A 17788-nucleotide genomic window follows, 5' to 3' on the forward strand; every position below is an offset into this window, starting at 1 on the left:
ATATTATTAAAAAGCATGTTTTGTTGTAGCATTTGTTTAAATCCTATAAATTTAATACTAAACGTTATGTTTTATAATTCATTAGACACACATTAGAATACTTTTTTCAATCATTCTTCAAACGAAAATCTATTAACGGATAAAAATTGGAAATACTTTTTAAAATTTTAAAGGAAATTACAACAGTTTAAGATATAATTTGATAATTAGAAAGTCAAAATTAATATATATACATGGCCAAATTCAAGGTTAAAATTGATCTTTTTTAAATAAAATTTTCGGAATGGAATGGATATCACAGTACTTAAAATTGTGAGGAAACTATTTTAGCATAAGAATGAATTCAAATAACTGTGAGAATAAATAGCATTTCTCAATAAATAGGTGAAACAAAATTGTAAATTAATATGGCATTTTGAAGAAAAATAATTAAAAATTTCTTATGAGGTGAGATTTCTTCTTGATAATATATGAATTGAATTATGATCATACATGTGGAGCCTTAGCGGGTTGACCCGGATCCAGAATCTCTTTTACGACAAGATTTCTGGCCCGATTTATGGTCATAAAACACAAATACAAATGTTCCTCAAGTTCATCTAGTTGTTGGCTAAAGCTTGCATGGTTTTGCTTCAACTGACGAGCCACTTCACTAATGGCTTGACGTCTATCCTCTCTTCTCTCAAGCCAAAACCTCGTCATTACCCTCATGTGTTCCAGCTCATGACTCAGCCGAGCCACGAGTCGACCAACTGTGTCGAAATCCCTATTCAAAGTGTAAGTTCCTTTTGCGGCCACATTGAGTTGAGCCACTTGTTTGGCTAGCTTCCTTGACTTAGCCAACTCTATCGAAGCCACAAGGAGGCCCGGCGCAGCAACAAACAATGCAATTCCATGAGTCATGACTATTACTGTAAGCGATGTCGTTAAAGCCACCAAGAAACCAGCCGAGCCGTGTTGGAAGTACCTAACTCTCCTGAGCTTGGCCCGTGCCTTGTCGCGGTTGAACTCGAGTTGCTTTAGCAAATTGGAGCACCCACTTTGGATTATTCGAATTCGTCGAGTAGATGGGGCGGACGACACAAATGGGTTGTGGGCGTTGGAAAATTCAACCAAACAGGTCAAGATTGGTTCGAAATTATAATTATGGTAAAATCTTGTATTTTCAATGGAGTGGAGGGTAATTTTAAGGGGACGAAGCTTGAGACGTAAATTATGGATATCTTTAAGTAAGCGCCCACATAAGAGAGAAGCATTGGCTGTGTGAGAGAAATAATCAGTGAGAAGTGAGTAAGAATTAGGCCTAAGATAGGTCGAAGCCAAGAGCCTTTTAACTGTGGGTTGGGTTGGGTCCAATAGATGTTCGGCAAATAACCTATAAGATGAGAGTCGGGTTGCAGTTGTGGACTCCACTGGAAGTTGGGTTGTGAGATCTCCATCATTTAAGGTAAGGACACGTGTCCAAAAGTCGATGTAGGATTCAGTGCGGAAAGCATTAGCATACTCCTCCCGCACGTCTACACCTATTGGATAGCTCGTGATATGTGGCTCACCATCTATTCAACACAAACAAATACATATATATGTTTAAAAGTTGGTCCTTAAATTACAAATATATATACAAATGTTTAAATTACGAATTTGGTCCTTAAATTCAGAAGTGTCTTAAATTTAAAGTATCTAGATCCTTCCATTTTTAAAAGTTGTATCTAATCTCTAAACATTAAAAATTATCTAATAATTCATGAACTAAATTTTGCATCTAATAAATTTCAACTCTAAAAAGGGGAAGGGGAGGTTAATGATGTATTATATATAAAATTCAAAGTTCAAGCCAATTAGATATATATTAAAAGTTTAAAAGACTTCTTAGACAATTTTTTAAGTTGAAGAGCGCATCAGATGTAAAATTTCAAATTTAATAACTTATTAATTACTTTAAACTCTAATGACCAAAGTTATAATATGTTTCATCGATTTTATTCTCTTCATTGAGAAATTAATAATAGTAATAATAATTTTAACAAATATACTTTTTTTTAGAAAGCAAATATACCTTTAATTTGTGGATACCCAGGCTCCAATGATCATTTCTGATTCACTATTGATAGTGGGCATTTATAATTATTATTAATTTCGTTCACTAAGTAAAAAAAAATAAAAAGGTACATTTTCATAAGTTGGAAACTATGTTATGTGGGCAAATTATGGTTTTTTAGAACTATAGAGGGGTGCCATTGCAAACACATTAAACTATTTGGGGGAATTATTTGCATTTTACCCCCTTTTTTCCCAAACATGTTGTAAATATTTGTTTTTAGTTTATAAAGTTGATTATTGATCTTTTGTAATTTTTTTAAAGGACTTAATAAATAACAAAATAATAATGTTGTGAGTTAAAAAAAATATTTGTCTTGAGATATAAGTAGTTTAAACCCATAATGAGCCATAAGAAAAAGAAAAAAAATCATCTTATAAATCAACATTGAGAACTTCAAATCTAGTCCAAGCAAACATCCGATCCAACCTAGCAAACAGAACTAATACCCACAAAAATAACTATGAAAACTTACCTAGATTGAATATGACATACTTCTATAACATGGTAAAAATTAAATTACACATTTAGTACTAAACTTTTCAAAAAAAATCCCAACTTTTTTTTAATATATCTCAAAACTTCCACAATTAGATCTCTAAACTTCACGATACAAATTGTGTATCTAATAGGTTTTTAAATTTTAAAAAGTGTTTAAGAGCTCGATCATGTGTCTAAATATGTCCCAACTTATTAAACAGTTTAAAATTTAGAGATACTGATTAGACACAAAATTGAAAATGAAAAAGAAATATTATATATGTTTAAAATTTAAAAACCTACTGAACACAATTTTAAAAATTAGGACCAAACTTGTAAAGTTAAGCTAGAAAATAATTTCAACTAATCAAAAGTGTTTATTAATATGTTAACTCATGCAAATGCCTAGTTGGTATTCAGTATTTTCCTTACCTCCATTTGACAATCAAAAAGTTCAAGAAATGATTTTAATTTTGTTTTACCAAGTAAGTTTGAAATGAGAATAATTTGATATGATCTATATTTCTTTTTCTTTTTGGAGTTGTTGGTTGGAAAAAAAAAAAGAAATAGAGGGTTTACCACTAATGATACAGGATTTCCGTCGTAACTTATTAATTAAATATTAAAATATGACAAAATTAAATAAGTAATTCATGAAATTTTATGAAATCATCCTAAACTACCGAACAAAACAGAGTTTATTTGAAATTTTAGCTCCAACTTTTTAATTTGTAAAATTTTCAGTATAATTAAAAATTTTAAAATATTAGCAATAAAATTGGTCTTGAATTTCCAGGGTGGTTGTGTTAAGACAAATTGAGACAAGAAAAAATTATACAAAATTCTCCTCTAATGTATTCTATTCACTTTAAATTTTGTCCATAACACAGGATTGAATGATAACTGAAAATTAAAAGGTTGTAAGTTCGATCACCCACTCTAAATATTATACTAAGAAAAACAACAAAGTTAAAATCAACTACCTACATATATAAACGTCAACCTGAACCTATCTTAACTAGTTAGGTATTGGTTTGAATTTACTCACCAGAGCACGAAAGAAATTTTATCAATCGTGAAACAATCTTGAATTTCCTCATCTGGTCGGGAAATATCAAAATCCGATAAAAACACCCACCAAAATCAAATAATTCAATTCACAAAATGTTCATCATGTGAGAGAGAGCTGTGCGGAAAAGTTGAAGAAAATAGGAGAGAGAAAGAAAGGGAAAGTGTAATTTTATAAGAGAGAGGAATGGAAGGATTTGGATTTTCTGGGTAGTGTTTTCTTGGAAGGAAAGAAACAATGGATGGGCAGGAAAATATGGAGCTTGTGGTGTAAGCGAAGACTTTTGTTTGGATACTTGGAAAGAATAATCTCATCATATAAATGGGTGTGGCGTATGAGTTTCAACTATATATCTCCTCTGTTTCATCATAGAAATATCAACTCCGCAAAGTTCGGATGAAATAGCTCGATGAATACTCAGAACCTACATAGGAAGAGAAACAGCTCTAATAGTTAAGTTAGTCTAAGTTTGATCTATTATTCAGAAAGAGAATAGTCTCGTCTATTAGAGAAGTGAGGTGGAACTCTCTATTTATAGATTTTGGGTATCCAACGTCCCTTGGAGAGCGGTTACGACCGTCGTCCTGAAAATCCCAACGTGTTGTTTGAGAAACGGTTAAAAGGCAACAACATACACTACTATGCTATGATCATCGACTCATCCCTTACGACGATTGGCTGTTGAGATCTATGTTGTGGATTCGTCCTATATACATCATTGGCCAAACTGTTTATTGATTTCCTTTGGGTTGATCTTCAGGCCAGTAGTGTAGTTATAATTTTTGTTAGTAAATATGTTCGATCTAGAATTTTTATTTGAGTTTTTTACTAACATTTATATATATATGTATTTATTTAGTACACTATTATATTTAAAATAACTTGGAATTCATAGTACATAGAAAGTAAAGTAAAAAAAAAAAATGTAACACAGACCATCCATCTCCAAAATTTTTGTTGACTTTTTTAGACTCTACAAAATTCAAATAGAAAATTATATATAAAAGAATAATCAAATCTCGAAAGTTTGATGTTTTATATCTAATAAATAAAAGATATCGGTACAATAATTTATAAAAAAATATTACTTATACGACAACATATAAATTAAAAAATAAAATTTGAAATTCCTGACAATAATTAGACCAAATACATTGAAAACCATATACTTAAAATAGTAGAGTAGTTGCCGCATTTAAAAGTGTTTGAAGAAGAATTAAAAAAAAAAGGTATATAGAGATCATTTTATATATTTTTTAAATAAATAATAATATATGTATATGTATGTATATGTATGTATGTGTATCTATATATATATTTTTTTTTCTTTTTTAAAATTGGTAAATTTTCCTTTTATATATTTAAATGAATAAAAAATAATTTCTATTTAATATATTTTTTAAAAAGTTATTATTTATTTATTTTAGTACAGAAAAGTCATTAATTAATATTTATAAATTTGTGTAGTTTTAGTAATATTTAAAAAAATGACAGTTTGGATTCGGTTAAACAGGAGGATGGTCGCGCTGTCAATTTCATTATTCTTCTTTGACTTTTTGAAATCTTTTTTATAAATTCTTTTTCCTTTCAGAAAAAATAAATAAATCTTCTCTAAAAGTTTCAATATAAAAAACATGTTTTTGAAAGGAAAAAAAAAACAATAACAAGAAAGTTCATTATATTCACCCATATAATTGTTTTCAGCCACCCATCATATTTACCCATTAATTTTGAAAATTAAAAATCAAAATTATTTAAATTCATTCATTTTAACAAAGACCATACTGAAAAAATTAATGTGGACGAATCAATTAATAACAAAGTATACTATTAAGACTCACAAATTTGAACAAAAAATTATAATGTCATTTTTCCCTTCCAAGCAAGATTTCAAAAATCAAAATGGACGAAAATGTTAAGACTTCAATTTTATGAAGATATCTATGGAAATATCATAAAATGTCTATATTGATAGACTTTTTGAAAAATTATAAAAATAAAAGAATCTATAACAACTATTTAAATTAATAAATAAATATTCTTTCTATAGTCCTTTCGTCCTTTTTAAATAAGTTAAATAAATTATAGATTATTAATATTAGTATTATATAAATGTTAGTGATATTTTGTTGATATTTTTTATATGTTGTCTATCTTTTTTTAGATAATATAAAAATGTAAATCAACTTTTCACCTACGGACATATAAAAATGTTAATACGTGGATGAAAATTTTATTTCATGCTTGAAATATTTTATTATAGTCCATATATATATATATATATATTTCAACGGTTCTATAATGTCTATTGAGAATTTTTTTTCCCCTTTTAAGTAATTGATTCACCTTTGCAATAACACTTCATTGGCCCGACCAAGCCCTATCCACGACCCGACCCGATTCGGCTATCTCTTTCAAGGGAGCGTTAGGACCAGCGGCAAGAAATCAAAAATTTGAAACGCCCAACGGGTACTTTCTTTCTCCCTCAATTATAGTTTCACAGAATAAACAAACGGCAAACCACGACAAAATTAATCGTTTCTCCCTTCAATTTTCATCTGGATTTCACTTTCTTCCGAAAAATTTCAAGCTTCCAGAACCCTAATTTACATGGCTTCGTGTACCAAGGACAATTTGGAGCTCAGAAGAGCTGCCAAGGGTTTCAACGAGGGACGGAAGGTGCGGGTGGTCGCAAAGATCAGAAGCTCAGATGGAGGAACTACCACGTCGTGGATCTCTGTGAACAAGCCTGATGGAGATGCTTCCCAGTCTGTAACCATCTCATTTGGAGATCAACCAGGGACAGGGAGGTAACTTCTTCTTTTTGTTTTCACGTACGGTGTCAAGACCTAGTATGTTTTGTCTCCACTTTGCTGTTTGTGAGTTATCGATTAATTTTGTGCGCGGATTCTGTCATGCGTGGTAGACACTAGTCTGCAAAATTGATCAAGGAAGTATTGGGAAGAAGAAGAAACTAATTCAGTTGGAAATTTAATCAAATTATGGTATTATGGTTAACTACTTTTTTTTTTTTTTTACTATCGAATTATTTAAGTGGGTCAAGGGGAAAGCAATTAGGAATCATTATTCACTATTACGTTTCTGAGAAATAATTATTCCTGATATACTTTTGTTGTACCAAAAGCAAGTTTCTTGGTAGATAAAGATGATTCTTTTATCTTGCAGTCGTAAGGAGTCTTACGAATTAGATTATTGCTATGAGCAAAATGAAGACACTGAAAAAATATTTGCAAGAGAAGTAAAATCTCTGATTCCTGGAGTCTTCGATGGCCATAATGCTACAGTTATTGCATATGGTGCAAGAGGCAGTGCAAAAACTTCAATGATTCAGGTGCACCTTTGATCATTGTTTCTTGATTTTCTGTTCTAAGATTATCTCTAACCTCGTTTATTTTTTTATTCCTTTCCTTTTGCAAGTTACTTGCTGTACTAATTAGACCATCTATTTTGCAGGGCACTATAGAGAAACCAGGTCTAGCATCATTATCCATAAATGAGTTTCTTTTGATGGCCTTAGAAAAAGGGAAATCAATTTCCATATCGTACTATGAAGTTTATGTGGATCATGTGTGTGATTTACTGGATCCAAAACGACCAACAGTTTTAGTATTGGATGATGGTCAAGGCAAAATACAACTTAAGGGACTTTCGCAGGCAAGTTATACCCTGCTTTTGCCTTTATGTCCAAAATTTTGAAGCTTATTAATTTGGCCATCAATATTCTTTGCCTTGATTGTTGAAATTTTCTAATCTTTCTTTCTGTTCATTTACATTCTTTAAGGCACTTTGTTTTAATTGTTGTTCAGATTCCAGTGAAATCTCTGTCAGACTTCTATGGACTATATTTCGTTGGTTCTAGTTCGCGTAAACAAGCGCAAAAAATTGCAAATGAACCCCCCCACAGAAGCCACAGGGGCTTGATAGTGCATATATCATCTCCAGATGAGACTACTACGGATTCTCGTTTTGCTGCCAAGATGAATTTTGTTGACATGGCTGGTAGTTAAATTTATGAGACAGTTAAAGAATTATAGGAAAAAGTACTTCAATTACATTTAATTCCTGTTCTTTTTGCTCCTATATCAGGTTACGAAGATACAAGAAGGAAAAGTTGTGATGGCACCAGCCTCGTCGAAAATAGTAAAATCAACAAGTCTATATATGCCTTACTGAATGTTGCTTCTGCTTTGAATGCTAATGATAGCCATGTGCCATATCGAGAAAGTAAGCTTACACGCATTCTGCAAGACTCCTTGGGAGGAGCACGAAGTCGAATTTTGATGATTACTTGCTTGGTATGGGGCTTTAATGGGGTTTTTTAATTCTCCATAACTTCCTTGTTTCCGAAAGTTGTTCATGATCATCCTTGTTTTCACAAATCTTTTTTACATTACAGAATGCAACATTTTGCCAAGACTCCATCTACATGGCTAATTTGGCGGCTAGGTCTTGTCAAGTAACCAAGCGGGTTGCTCCAGATGCCAATAGAAAAAATAGAAGTTTGGCAAATACTGTGATTCGTTCATCATCGCTTAGAAACCAGATCCCAAGGACTCTTATTGCAACTATAAAGAAGCAGCCTGTCTCCCGGTTCTCCTTTTCTGAAAAGAAGGCAAGTAGTACAGCCTCATCTGCAATGAAAGGAAGGTATGAAATAAAAACCAATATTCTGTACAAATTAAAACTGAACATTTTTCCTTTTCACTTCCAAAAAAAAAAAAGTTGAATCGTAAGTTTTCATTTTAATTTATATTTCTGTTTATGCATATATCTGGATGCTTACTAATTGCCCTTATATCTTCTTTTTACTCCCTTTTGAAGGAAGTTGTTTGACGATGATACAAGTCATTTGGGAAAACTAGACAAGGTACGATCAATAATCATATTGTAGCTTATCATTTCTTTTGAAGATTTGTCATACACTTGATATTCTGTTATGGAATATGATATGAAAATGGAGAAAAGTTGGAGGAACTAGGTTCCATAGAGGAAATTTTGAAACCTCAATTAATGGTGGTCATGAATCAAACTATCTCTAAAACAACTTACTACATTGAGCAATACAGCTTTCCCTCACATTTTAAATCTAAAACTATTTCAGTACGGTATGCTTAACTGCAGGAACCAAACCACTTTAGTTCTTAACTGTAAGAACCACTTCAGTCTGGTCGAGCATACCTAAAACTGTTCCAGTTGGGTTTGCTTAACTATAGGAGAACCACAAGTTTTCACTCACTAGACATAAAGACTCCACTTTACGACGTTTAAACTGATGAAGAAGTTAATGGCAAGTACAACCCTTGAACTGGTGTTTTAGTCACTGTCTGAATCCATGTGACTGAATTAAAAAAGAAATGGTACACTAAAATAACTTTAGGAGGCAGAATCATTATAAAATAAGGCAGTTGGAAATCTCTGGTTTATTTACATACTCTCAAGATTACAAAGTTGTTTATTCGCCCACCTCAAGATCTCCAGGTTCGTAATTTGAACCTACATGTAGGAACAAATGTGGTTTCTGTTTTTTCTATTCTTCTTCAAGTTATTTAAATTCCTCTAACAAACTTGCATCCAGAAAGAAGTGGTTTTGGTTTGGTTTTTAATTCTTTGCAAAGGCTGGGTGTGGCTTTTCTTTTGAGTTTTGTGCGAAAACACACAAGGGAATTGATTTGTGAGATAAAATGTTAGGAGTCATGTCATGTCAACAGGAAAAACATAAATGCAGGAAGAGGCGACATTTTGATGGACATACTCAAATTGATAAATGTCTTTTCTGACATTTCTTCTGCGCACCCAACCGAACGATTTAGATTTGTAGATCATTTGTATCTGACTCTTAACTGCTTCTAGGAAATTCAATTGTCAAGTGCATCTCATAGACGTGTACCTCTGAAGCATGGAGAATCTTCTTCTGCTGTGGGCCAGGTAGTTAACTGACTAAGTTATGTGTTAAACCGGATTTTTTGTTAATGTACAACACAGATGATCACCAACCACCCCCCCCCCCCCCCCAAATGAAGAATTGAATTTGTGATCTCTATCACTCTGTTAGGAAAATTCTTTACCATGTTCTCCTCTAAAGCCTGAAGAATCTACTTCTGCATTAGAAAAGGCAAGTAACATGTTTGCAACTTTTGTAATGCGAAGAACATATACCTTATTGTTTCTCAATTTAAGGCATTTTGTATATCTCAGGAATTGTTAGCTGTAGAAATTTCCAATGCATTAGAAACTACCACAGTGCCAGAGGTAATCATCTTTAGTTTTTCTAGGCTGCATAATTAAACTATACGAAACTGGATACAAGTCTTACACATCTATTTTTTGTTTGTCTTGGATGTTTTTAATGGCAATCAGGATTCTAAAAGAATCGATGACAATATGAAAGCATTATCCGCCGCAGGAGATGGTATGATAATTTTGTGGTGAAGTGTATGTTAGGCTTTGGGCGTCCATTTGATGTATATAGATAAATTATATATATTATAACTTTTTATAGGTCCAAACATTTATGACCTTCCAGTGGAAAGCACACCTGGGGTGACAAATAACACGAGCGTGTCTGTTGTTAAAAGTAGGTAGCAATATAATCGGCAGTTTTGCTAGTTTTGTATATAAAAATGCTTTAATGATGTTTTACATGAAATCCTTGTTTAATTTCTCTTTTCTTTTGGCATGTTACAGGCTCAGATTTGGATAAGGAAAACAATAGCTATATGATCAATGAAGATAAATCTCCTCCAATAAGTGCACGATTACGAGAATTATCCAACACTTTGAGATTGATTAGTTCTTCCGCACCTATGTGCTTAAAGATCCCTGACAGTGATGCTGCTCCCCGTAGCTTAGTCTCTACTGATGTTATGGAAGCACAGACTCCAACCATAGAATGGAGTAGAGATTATGATGAACACGATGTTGCTGATCCAACTACTCCTTGGGAAACGCTCAGCAAGCGCAGTACGGGTGTGAAGGTTAGATTTGTCAATGTTATATCTAAATTTGATCCCTTGGCCATTTAAATATAGTTGACTCTTCTTTTTTCTGTTTTTCAGAATTCACTTGTGGATGACTATCTAAGGTTTCTGAACACAGCTAGCAAGTAAGTTGATGTTTTTTGTTCTACTGTACTGTGAAATTTTAATTGACTTTAGGATAAGGCATCTATATTATACATGTCTTTGCTTAAATTTTCAATATTAGGAATACTGTATCCATTGGCTGTTTGTTCTATTCTTGTTTGACAAGTTTCTTTTCCTTGTTCTACTTCTTGCTCTTCACAGGGAAGAACTGAAAAGATTGAAAGTGAGTAGCATTTATTATGTTCTTTTTAACTTCTAATGTTTGTTGCTCTTACAAATGATTTAATGAAAATTTTTTACTCTCCAGGGAATTGGAGAGAAGAGAGCTACTTCAATTATTGAACTACGTGAAGAGTCTCCCGAGCCATTCAAGAGTGTGAGTCCCCCTACTGTATTTGAAATCTCATGAAGGCTCTTCGAATTTATCTTAGGGACACGATATCGATTTTGTTTTTGGTTGTCTGTTCTTCCCTAAAAGCGCAGCCTTCGAAATATATATATATATATATATATATCTTTTTCTTTTGAAGTTTGTCTCAAGAAAGTATTTTTAGAAAGTGAAAAAACTAAACAAAGGAAACCGTGAAACATCAAACTTACCAAAATGTTCGAATCTAAGACGTCAGACCAAAAGACCCCAAATCCTTGCCAATTGGACTACCACTTAGGAACCCTGAGCGCATATATTATAAATTCTAATTATTCATAACAAAATTATTATCAAACTCCATGATGTTTCATCCATGATTCCAATGCTGATGATTCACAAACTCACCTAGATTTCCTTCTGTACCTCACTTGAACAGCTTGATGATCTAACGGAGATAGGATTATCAGCAAAGCAGGTACTCTCTCCTTTTCTTCTCTCCTCTTTCTTCAATTGCTCATGAGAAAAAAAATGTAGTTTTACAGAGCTGTAACAGTGGTTATTTTTTGGTGTATACAGATAAAGGGATTGATAAAAAAAGAAATGGGCGCTCGATTATTCAACTAGGTGAAATGGAACTATACATAAAATTTAGTTGCCTTTCAAATTCTCTGAAACAGTGAAACAGGTGCCTGCTGTTGGTGAATGTATAATCTGGGGTGTGTATATAAAGATTCTTCTATACAGAACTCTTTTTCCTTCATCTTTTTTCCATAGCATGTACATCATCTCTCCAAATTTATATTTATAACCAAAGATTTTAATGTTAATTGATGGGAAATGTTTGATGCTGTCAAATTTGTGAAGAAAATATTGATGTCAACGGAGATTTGTAGAAAAGTAATTGACATTAAAAAATAGTTTAAATCTTATTTTCGTCTGGTAACTTTTAAATATTCCATCTTTAATTATTTTTTGTCATTGCTACTCATTTTTGTTTGGCAGAATACATTTTTGGATTTGGGACGAGTGTATTTTGCTAATTTGGTAGAATATATAAAATTTAATATTTTTATTTTAGTTAATTATTAAGTAGTAATTCTGCTTATACATATCTTTTTTATTTACTAAAAGAAAATTATATATATAGAATCCGCCGATGTAGATGTGTTAAATTTTGGAACCCATTGAAATTTTTGTTAAATTAGTCCAAATAAATGACAAGGATTTTGGTCTCTTTTTATACCTATTCCTCCAACTCTCAAACATTTTTTGTTTTATTCGTTGAATGTACACTTGTTTAGCTCGGTGATAATTGACATATACATCCAATCAATAGGTTGTGAATTCAGATCCTTTTCCCAACCTGTTATACTAAAAAAAAATAGATATTTTTATTGAATATTAATTTAAGTGATGAATATAACATGTGCCAAGATCTTTGTTAAATAATTTATTGAAAAAACACAATGGGCAATGTCAATGTGTCTTTGTACATGCATTGATTTGAGGGTTAAAAATGATAATAAAAAATCATTAAAAATGAACTGAAATATAATAAGATTTTTTTTTTCCTTTTTTTTTTTTTTACCTCTTTACTCAACCCCTCATAAGTTAGAATCACATCAAATAAACTCCAAGAAGAATCTTAAGCATATGATGGATAATACGGTGTTCTCCAATTCTCAAAACATTCAAATCAAAAGACAATATTTCACTTCTAAAAAAATCAATTACTTAGGCATTTCATTTGAGTCAAATTTCTTCCCATTTGTCCCATAATCTATTTATATATTTATAGATACTAGATTCCAAATTTCCAATTTAAAGCTATTATCTTTATTAAAATTAACTTAAAATTTGGGAGTCTACATAAACAACTCAACCAATCCACACATTACTTACCCCTCTAGAGAATAAGGATCCAAGTCCTTTACCGTTAAACTATAAAAATAATAAATTAATAAAATAATTTAAAGAAAAAAAACTCAAAAGGGTATAATACGACCATAGATTTCTTTTTGCCCGATAAATTTTACAATTATCTTAATTAAAAAAGATAATCAAGTATAATTAATAAAAATCTAAACTTTAACCTGGTGTTTGCCAGATTGGCATATTGTTCTTGTGAGAATGAAATTCCATTTTTTCTTTCCTTTTTTTAAAGTATCTGAACCCACGTTGGCAATAGATAAATTCTTAATATATGTAAACAATTAAGAAAAGCATGCTACAATATCATATCTGAACCTTACAGTTGCAGAAGAGATATATTAATACAATCCCATATCTAAACAAATAATAGACTCATATGGAGAAGTATTTGAGCTCTAAATTTGGATTTTCAAAGAACCAAAATCCTCCAAAAGTTACCAAGATTCTAAAATAGGCCGATCACAAATCAAATTACTCATTTAACTCTAATTTTGTGTGACAACAGAAAAAATTAACAAATACTTGCTCAAATTAGGAAGAGAGGAATTTTTACTTGAACGGTTGGTTGGTTATTCATCAACATGCGTTGCAGCTTTTTCTACATGTTCCATAGTAATCTGGAGAACCAATCATGAAAACAGCGTTTCGTTCGCATTCGCCAATGGCAGCCCATTGGGGGCAGCTTTTATCTTCATCATTACAGTCTCCATCAGGTTCGTCTGTGTGTTTATTCCCAGTGATTGGTCTTAAGTAGAAGAATTTTGTTGCAATCCACAATTCCCCATCGAGTATCGGAGATCGGGTATGGGAGCTACTCTTGTCTGGAGAAGCATTAAGATGCACAGAGAAAATAAGAACTGCATTGCCTTTCACTGGTCTCAGAATGTTGTTTTTCTTTCTCCGGTCTGACCAAAATCTGCTCTTTACCTGAGGCATTTAAATGGCAGTCATTAGTACGGTGTTATGGCCAGTTGGCCACGGATGTTTGAGTATTTTCTCTCACCTTTGATTCAGGAAAGCGCATCTCGCCACCGCTAGCAGAATCTGAGAGATACAGAACTACTGTGGCCATCAAAGGCTCACTGGACAACATTGCAGATCTGTTACCAAAAACGTACTTATGCTCTGCTTCTTCACCCCCATATTGCAAAATCTGCAAAGGCATGCTATAATCTGAAGACAATAGAACTGAGAAGTTTAGAAGAAGATTAAATACAAGGGGCATTATCCAGAAAATGTGGAAGGAAAAGCAGTACACAGTACTGGTGGAAAATACCTTTTGGAAGAAAAGTCCACACAGCAATTCGATTCTCGATCCTTGCAATGATATCATCCTAAGACACAAGCCCCAACAAAATAAACGAATCGTAAATCTCATAGAACCTAGAAATAGACTAACAGTAGCAGCTTCACCAACAGGAATAGTTGGTACCACAAAAAAAAGCACAATTATAAGTTCTATGATCCCAACAAATACTCCCTTAAGTCAGGCTTGTTACAAATTTTGGGAGACAATTGATGCTGACTGACAAGTCATAGTGGAGTCACCAAGAACAAAGAATTTCAGTAACAATTATGAGATCCTAGTATATATTATCTTAGGTTTTACCACCATCCCCCACACTTTTTAGTGCTTTATATCTATAAAACCAGAGAGAGAAATTTCTGACTTCACTCTTCACAAGACATTTAGAGCCCGAATTTTTTGAGATTCCCTTCAAGCGACTGCAGGTTCCCCAGAAAACTCAGCAACAAAGAATGTTTTATATGTTTGAAAATAAAAAAAAATGAGAGCAATTTGAGAGCATATCGTCTATCATCAATGCTAAAAGTGACCCATCAAGGATTTAGGGAATGAGAGATGGAATCTTTGAAAACAAAACCCCACATCAATGGTAATAGATTAAGATCAACAATAGTAGGTGTAACCAAGTCCAAATCCTAATATACACAACACAGATATTTGATACTTTGGTAGTACCACTACCACCATAAAAACTAATAACAGAATGCTTTTAAACAAACATAGTCCAATAGAAAATACATTGAACAATGAGATAAACTCAAACTGTTCATCCATGTATTAGTTGAATACTGACCAAAACCACAAGAAATAAATAAAACAACAATGTCAGAAAAAGGTCTAAACTAATGGATTGCATAATTACTAGCATGTAGAAACTAATGCGAAGCGATATAAGATTAATAGTATGCTGCTTCTGTCAATTTTAAGAAAACATGATAAGAAAATCTCGATGTGACAGATTCTGCAGCATCACTTTTTTTTTTTAAGAAACAGAGAAGTGAGAACTATATTTAAAAGGGGAGAAAAGAACAGCCTAGGGGGAACTACAAAAAAAATACCTTTCAATTGTCAATAACCATTAAAAGAATAGCATCAAAAGGTATTACAAAAGAATTTTCTATGGTTAGAACTCCACCATGAACCACTAGGTGTGGTATCAAACCAACCCATAAACTTCGAAAAGCACAGGAACGTACTGTTGTGTTTAAAATGGCTCCTGAACTCTTTAGAATTTTGGTTGGGACAGTGTTCCCAGAGTCAGTACTGTTCCCAGAAGGTTTATCTTCTGAACTTGTAGCCTACGCCCAAAAGTTATATACACGTCAGAAACAGCTGAAGCCATGTTCAAGATACTATGAAGAACATGGCAGAAACATACCAAAGAAATAAGGTGATCACACTCCTCATCTGAGAGAAATCCTTTATACAAGAAAACCCTATAGCAAAAAAAGTTAAATCAGACTTCCTATTAAATTAATCAACAAATATGTACAGTATAAAAGAACTTCAAAATGTTTTGAAGTTCATTCTGTCACAAAAAGAGGAGAAAAGAGAACTAATTCATAAGCCACAACCTAGGAGTAATTCTAAATGATTTCACAGTTTCACGTCAACAGTATCGTATGAGAGATTCTGCAAGTACCTGACCTTGGTCGCCAAGAGACTTGGACAACTCTTGATGGGTCGATTCTTCCAGAATGATTAGAGTAGCTCAAAGGTACACTTTCGATCAATTGGTCCCTTAAACCCTTGCGCCCACTAATCAAATTGCTGGCAGAAAGGAGGGAAAAAAACCACGATATCAAACTCAATCATGCATCGACAAATCATTCAACAATTTCAGTATTAGGAAGTGAAACGAAAATCAGTTTTACGAATACAATTCCAATTGCGGATCTACAGAACCCACGACTTCGAAATGAAAAAGACACAGCTGAGATGTAAAATGGCGTTCGGTTATCACCTTTGTGCAAGGCAGCTTAAGAACGAAATTGCAGTCGCTAAAAGAAGTAAGACGGGAAGACGAGAATCCATGGATGGGTGAGACGGCGACGAAGACGAAGATCCGAATTAGAGAAATGGGAAGTTGAGAAAAATGTATTAGAAATTGTCTTTGAAACATGAGTGCTGCTGTAGAAATTCATGATTTCTTCGGTAGTTCCATGAATCTGGATCCCATTTGCATTTTGCACTCTCTCGATTAGATATTCGAACTAACAAGGACTGAAATTACACCATTGAACATATTACTCTACTGTTTGTTTCTTATACTATGAGAAATACACTTGGCCAACCTAAGCAACTTATCGAGGGCGCATACCTAAACTTTAGTATATAACTAAAAAATTTAGTTCCTCTGGTTTAAAGATTGTGAGGATTTAGTATTTATTATAAAGTCTTTTGTCAATATTTAATAATATTTCTTATATATTAAGATCTATAGATTGATCAATGATCGATGTGCTCGTGATAAAAAATTATGGGGTGAGAGAAGCTCGAACTCAGGATAACTCAAATAGCTATGAGACCTACGCACTAGCCAACTGCGCCACCACCCCATGGTTGATAATGGCCACTAGAGTTTTGTATTTATCTGCCAATCAATAACAACTTTGATTTCTACCAATAATTAATATCTCAGTATTTTTTCTTTGTTATATATTGATATGTGTAGATGCGTGAATTGACCTAATAGAATGATTGAATTCACACCATTTTCAATTGAATATCTTCAACGAAATCTGCTAAACAAAAAATAATGTGTACCAACACGATACTAATCAAATATATTATATACCTAAACTAAACCAGACTTTGTGTTAAACGTGATAGAAATGAGATGTGAGAATATAATGAAAATTGTAGAAAAAGTAATAAAAAAACAATTAAAATATTTTCGCAAATACTCTCAAAACCATCCTTACATTATACAAATATTTTCTAGGACATACAATATTCTTTTACCATACTTATGGATGACAAAGAAAAATCATTCCTAACTTTCTTGATTAGACATTATATTCCATTCTTAAGATTCATGACATTCAAATAAATTTCATCCTCAATAATAATCTATGATAAATAATTTAGTGATATCCAAGAATTATAAATTTTAATAAGGTGAGATCCACCCTCTTAAAACTATCATATTATATATATGGATACATACATACTATAAGTTCAATATTACATTTATAACAAATATGTATTCTAATATGTTTGTTGGGATTGATGGAGTCAAAACGACGTCGGAACGAGCTAGGGATGAATCTGGATCAAGTCGGGATCGAAGCGGGGATGGAAAACAGGGGAAGCGGACGCTGCAAACCAAGGGGGTTGAAAGTGCAGCGCCATGGCGCTAAGGGGCAGCACCGCAGCACTGTTGTGCACGTGCGGACGATTGCCATGGCGCTGTGTCGATGCCTATATA

General features: G+C 32.7%; 3 protein-coding genes across 4 annotated transcripts; 1 reads left to right on the top strand and 2 right to left on the bottom strand.

The window, feature by feature from the left end:
- Positions 1-426: 426 nt before the first annotated feature.
- On the bottom strand, positions 427-3858 carry LOC111025959 (transmembrane protein, putative (DUF677)). Its single transcript, XM_022303896.2, has 2 exons — positions 3627-3858; positions 427-1556 (listed from the first exon to the last, which is right to left on the bottom strand). Exons 1-2 carry the CDS (start codon positions 3676-3678, stop codon positions 487-489), a joined length of 1122 nt encoding a protein of 373 aa, XP_022159588.1. The 5' UTR covers positions 3679-3858; the 3' UTR covers positions 427-486.
- A 2264-nt stretch (positions 3859-6122) lies between these two features.
- On the top strand, positions 6123-11880 carry LOC111026144 (ATP binding microtubule motor family protein). 2 transcript variants are annotated; one of them, XM_022304154.2, is made up of 18 exons: positions 6123-6457; positions 6834-6999; positions 7122-7322; positions 7475-7667; positions 7755-7963; positions 8065-8315; positions 8490-8535; positions 9519-9593; positions 9721-9780; positions 9864-9917; positions 10026-10077; positions 10168-10242; positions 10353-10642; positions 10724-10770; positions 10952-10973; positions 11058-11126; positions 11557-11595; positions 11697-11880. In XM_022304154.2, exons 1-18 carry the CDS (start codon positions 6258-6260, stop codon positions 11742-11744), a joined length of 2097 nt encoding a protein of 698 aa, XP_022159846.1. In that variant the 5' UTR covers positions 6123-6257; the 3' UTR covers positions 11745-11880. The 2 variants fall into 2 exon arrangements, with proteins under 2 accessions (XP_022159846.1, XP_022159847.1); XM_022304155.2 differs by lacking the exon at positions 9721-9780.
- A 1453-nt stretch (positions 11881-13333) lies between these two features.
- Positions 13334-16637, bottom strand: LOC111026141 (putative prolyl 4-hydroxylase 12). Its single transcript, XM_022304150.2, has 7 exons — positions 16322-16637; positions 16006-16128; positions 15737-15794; positions 15555-15656; positions 14329-14386; positions 14056-14225; positions 13334-13979 (listed from the first exon to the last, which is right to left on the bottom strand). Exons 1-7 carry the CDS (start codon positions 16390-16392, stop codon positions 13629-13631), a joined length of 933 nt encoding a protein of 310 aa, XP_022159842.1. The 5' UTR covers positions 16393-16637; the 3' UTR covers positions 13334-13628.
- Positions 16638-17788: the final 1151 nt, after the last annotated feature.

This window comes from Momordica charantia (assembly GCF_013281855.1).
Source record: "Momordica charantia cultivar OHB3-1 chromosome 6 unlocalized genomic scaffold, Mcharantia_2.0 BLBB01000006.1, whole genome shotgun sequence".
In the NCBI taxonomy this organism is placed as follows: Eukaryota; Viridiplantae; Streptophyta; class Magnoliopsida; order Cucurbitales; family Cucurbitaceae; genus Momordica; species Momordica charantia.

Bases quoted from the DNA above. Each gene is read 5' to 3' on its own strand.
- LOC111026144 (XM_022304154.2), top strand. From the start codon at position 6,258: ATGGCTTCGTGTACCAAGGACAATTTGGAGCTCAGAAGAGCTGCCAAG. The intron at 10,643-10,723 runs GTTAGATTTGTC...TCTGTTTTTCAG, and splicing joins AGCGCAGTACGGGTGTGAAG to AATTCACTTGTGGATGACTA. The intron at 11,127-11,556 runs GTGAGTCCCCCT...TCACTTGAACAG, and splicing joins CTCCCGAGCCATTCAAGAGT to CTTGATGATCTAACGGAGAT.
- LOC111026141 (XM_022304150.2), bottom strand. From the start codon at position 16,392: ATGGATTCTCGTCTTCCCGTCTTACTTCTTTTAGCGACTGCAATTTCG. The intron at 16,129-16,321 runs GTGATAACCGAA...CCTTTCTGCCAG, and splicing joins TTAAGCTGCCTTGCACAAAG to CAATTTGATTAGTGGGCGCA. The intron at 15,795-16,005 runs GTCAGGTACTTG...TTTTTGCTATAG, and splicing joins CAAGTCTCTTGGCGACCAAG to GGTTTTCTTGTATAAAGGAT.
- LOC111025959 (XM_022303896.2), bottom strand. From the start codon at position 3,678: ATGAGGAAATTCAAGATTGTTTCACGATTGATAAAATTTCTTTCGTGC. The intron at 1,557-3,626 runs GTGAGTAAATTC...TGTGTTGAATAG, and splicing joins AAAATTTCTTTCGTGCTCTG to ATGGTGAGCCACATATCACG.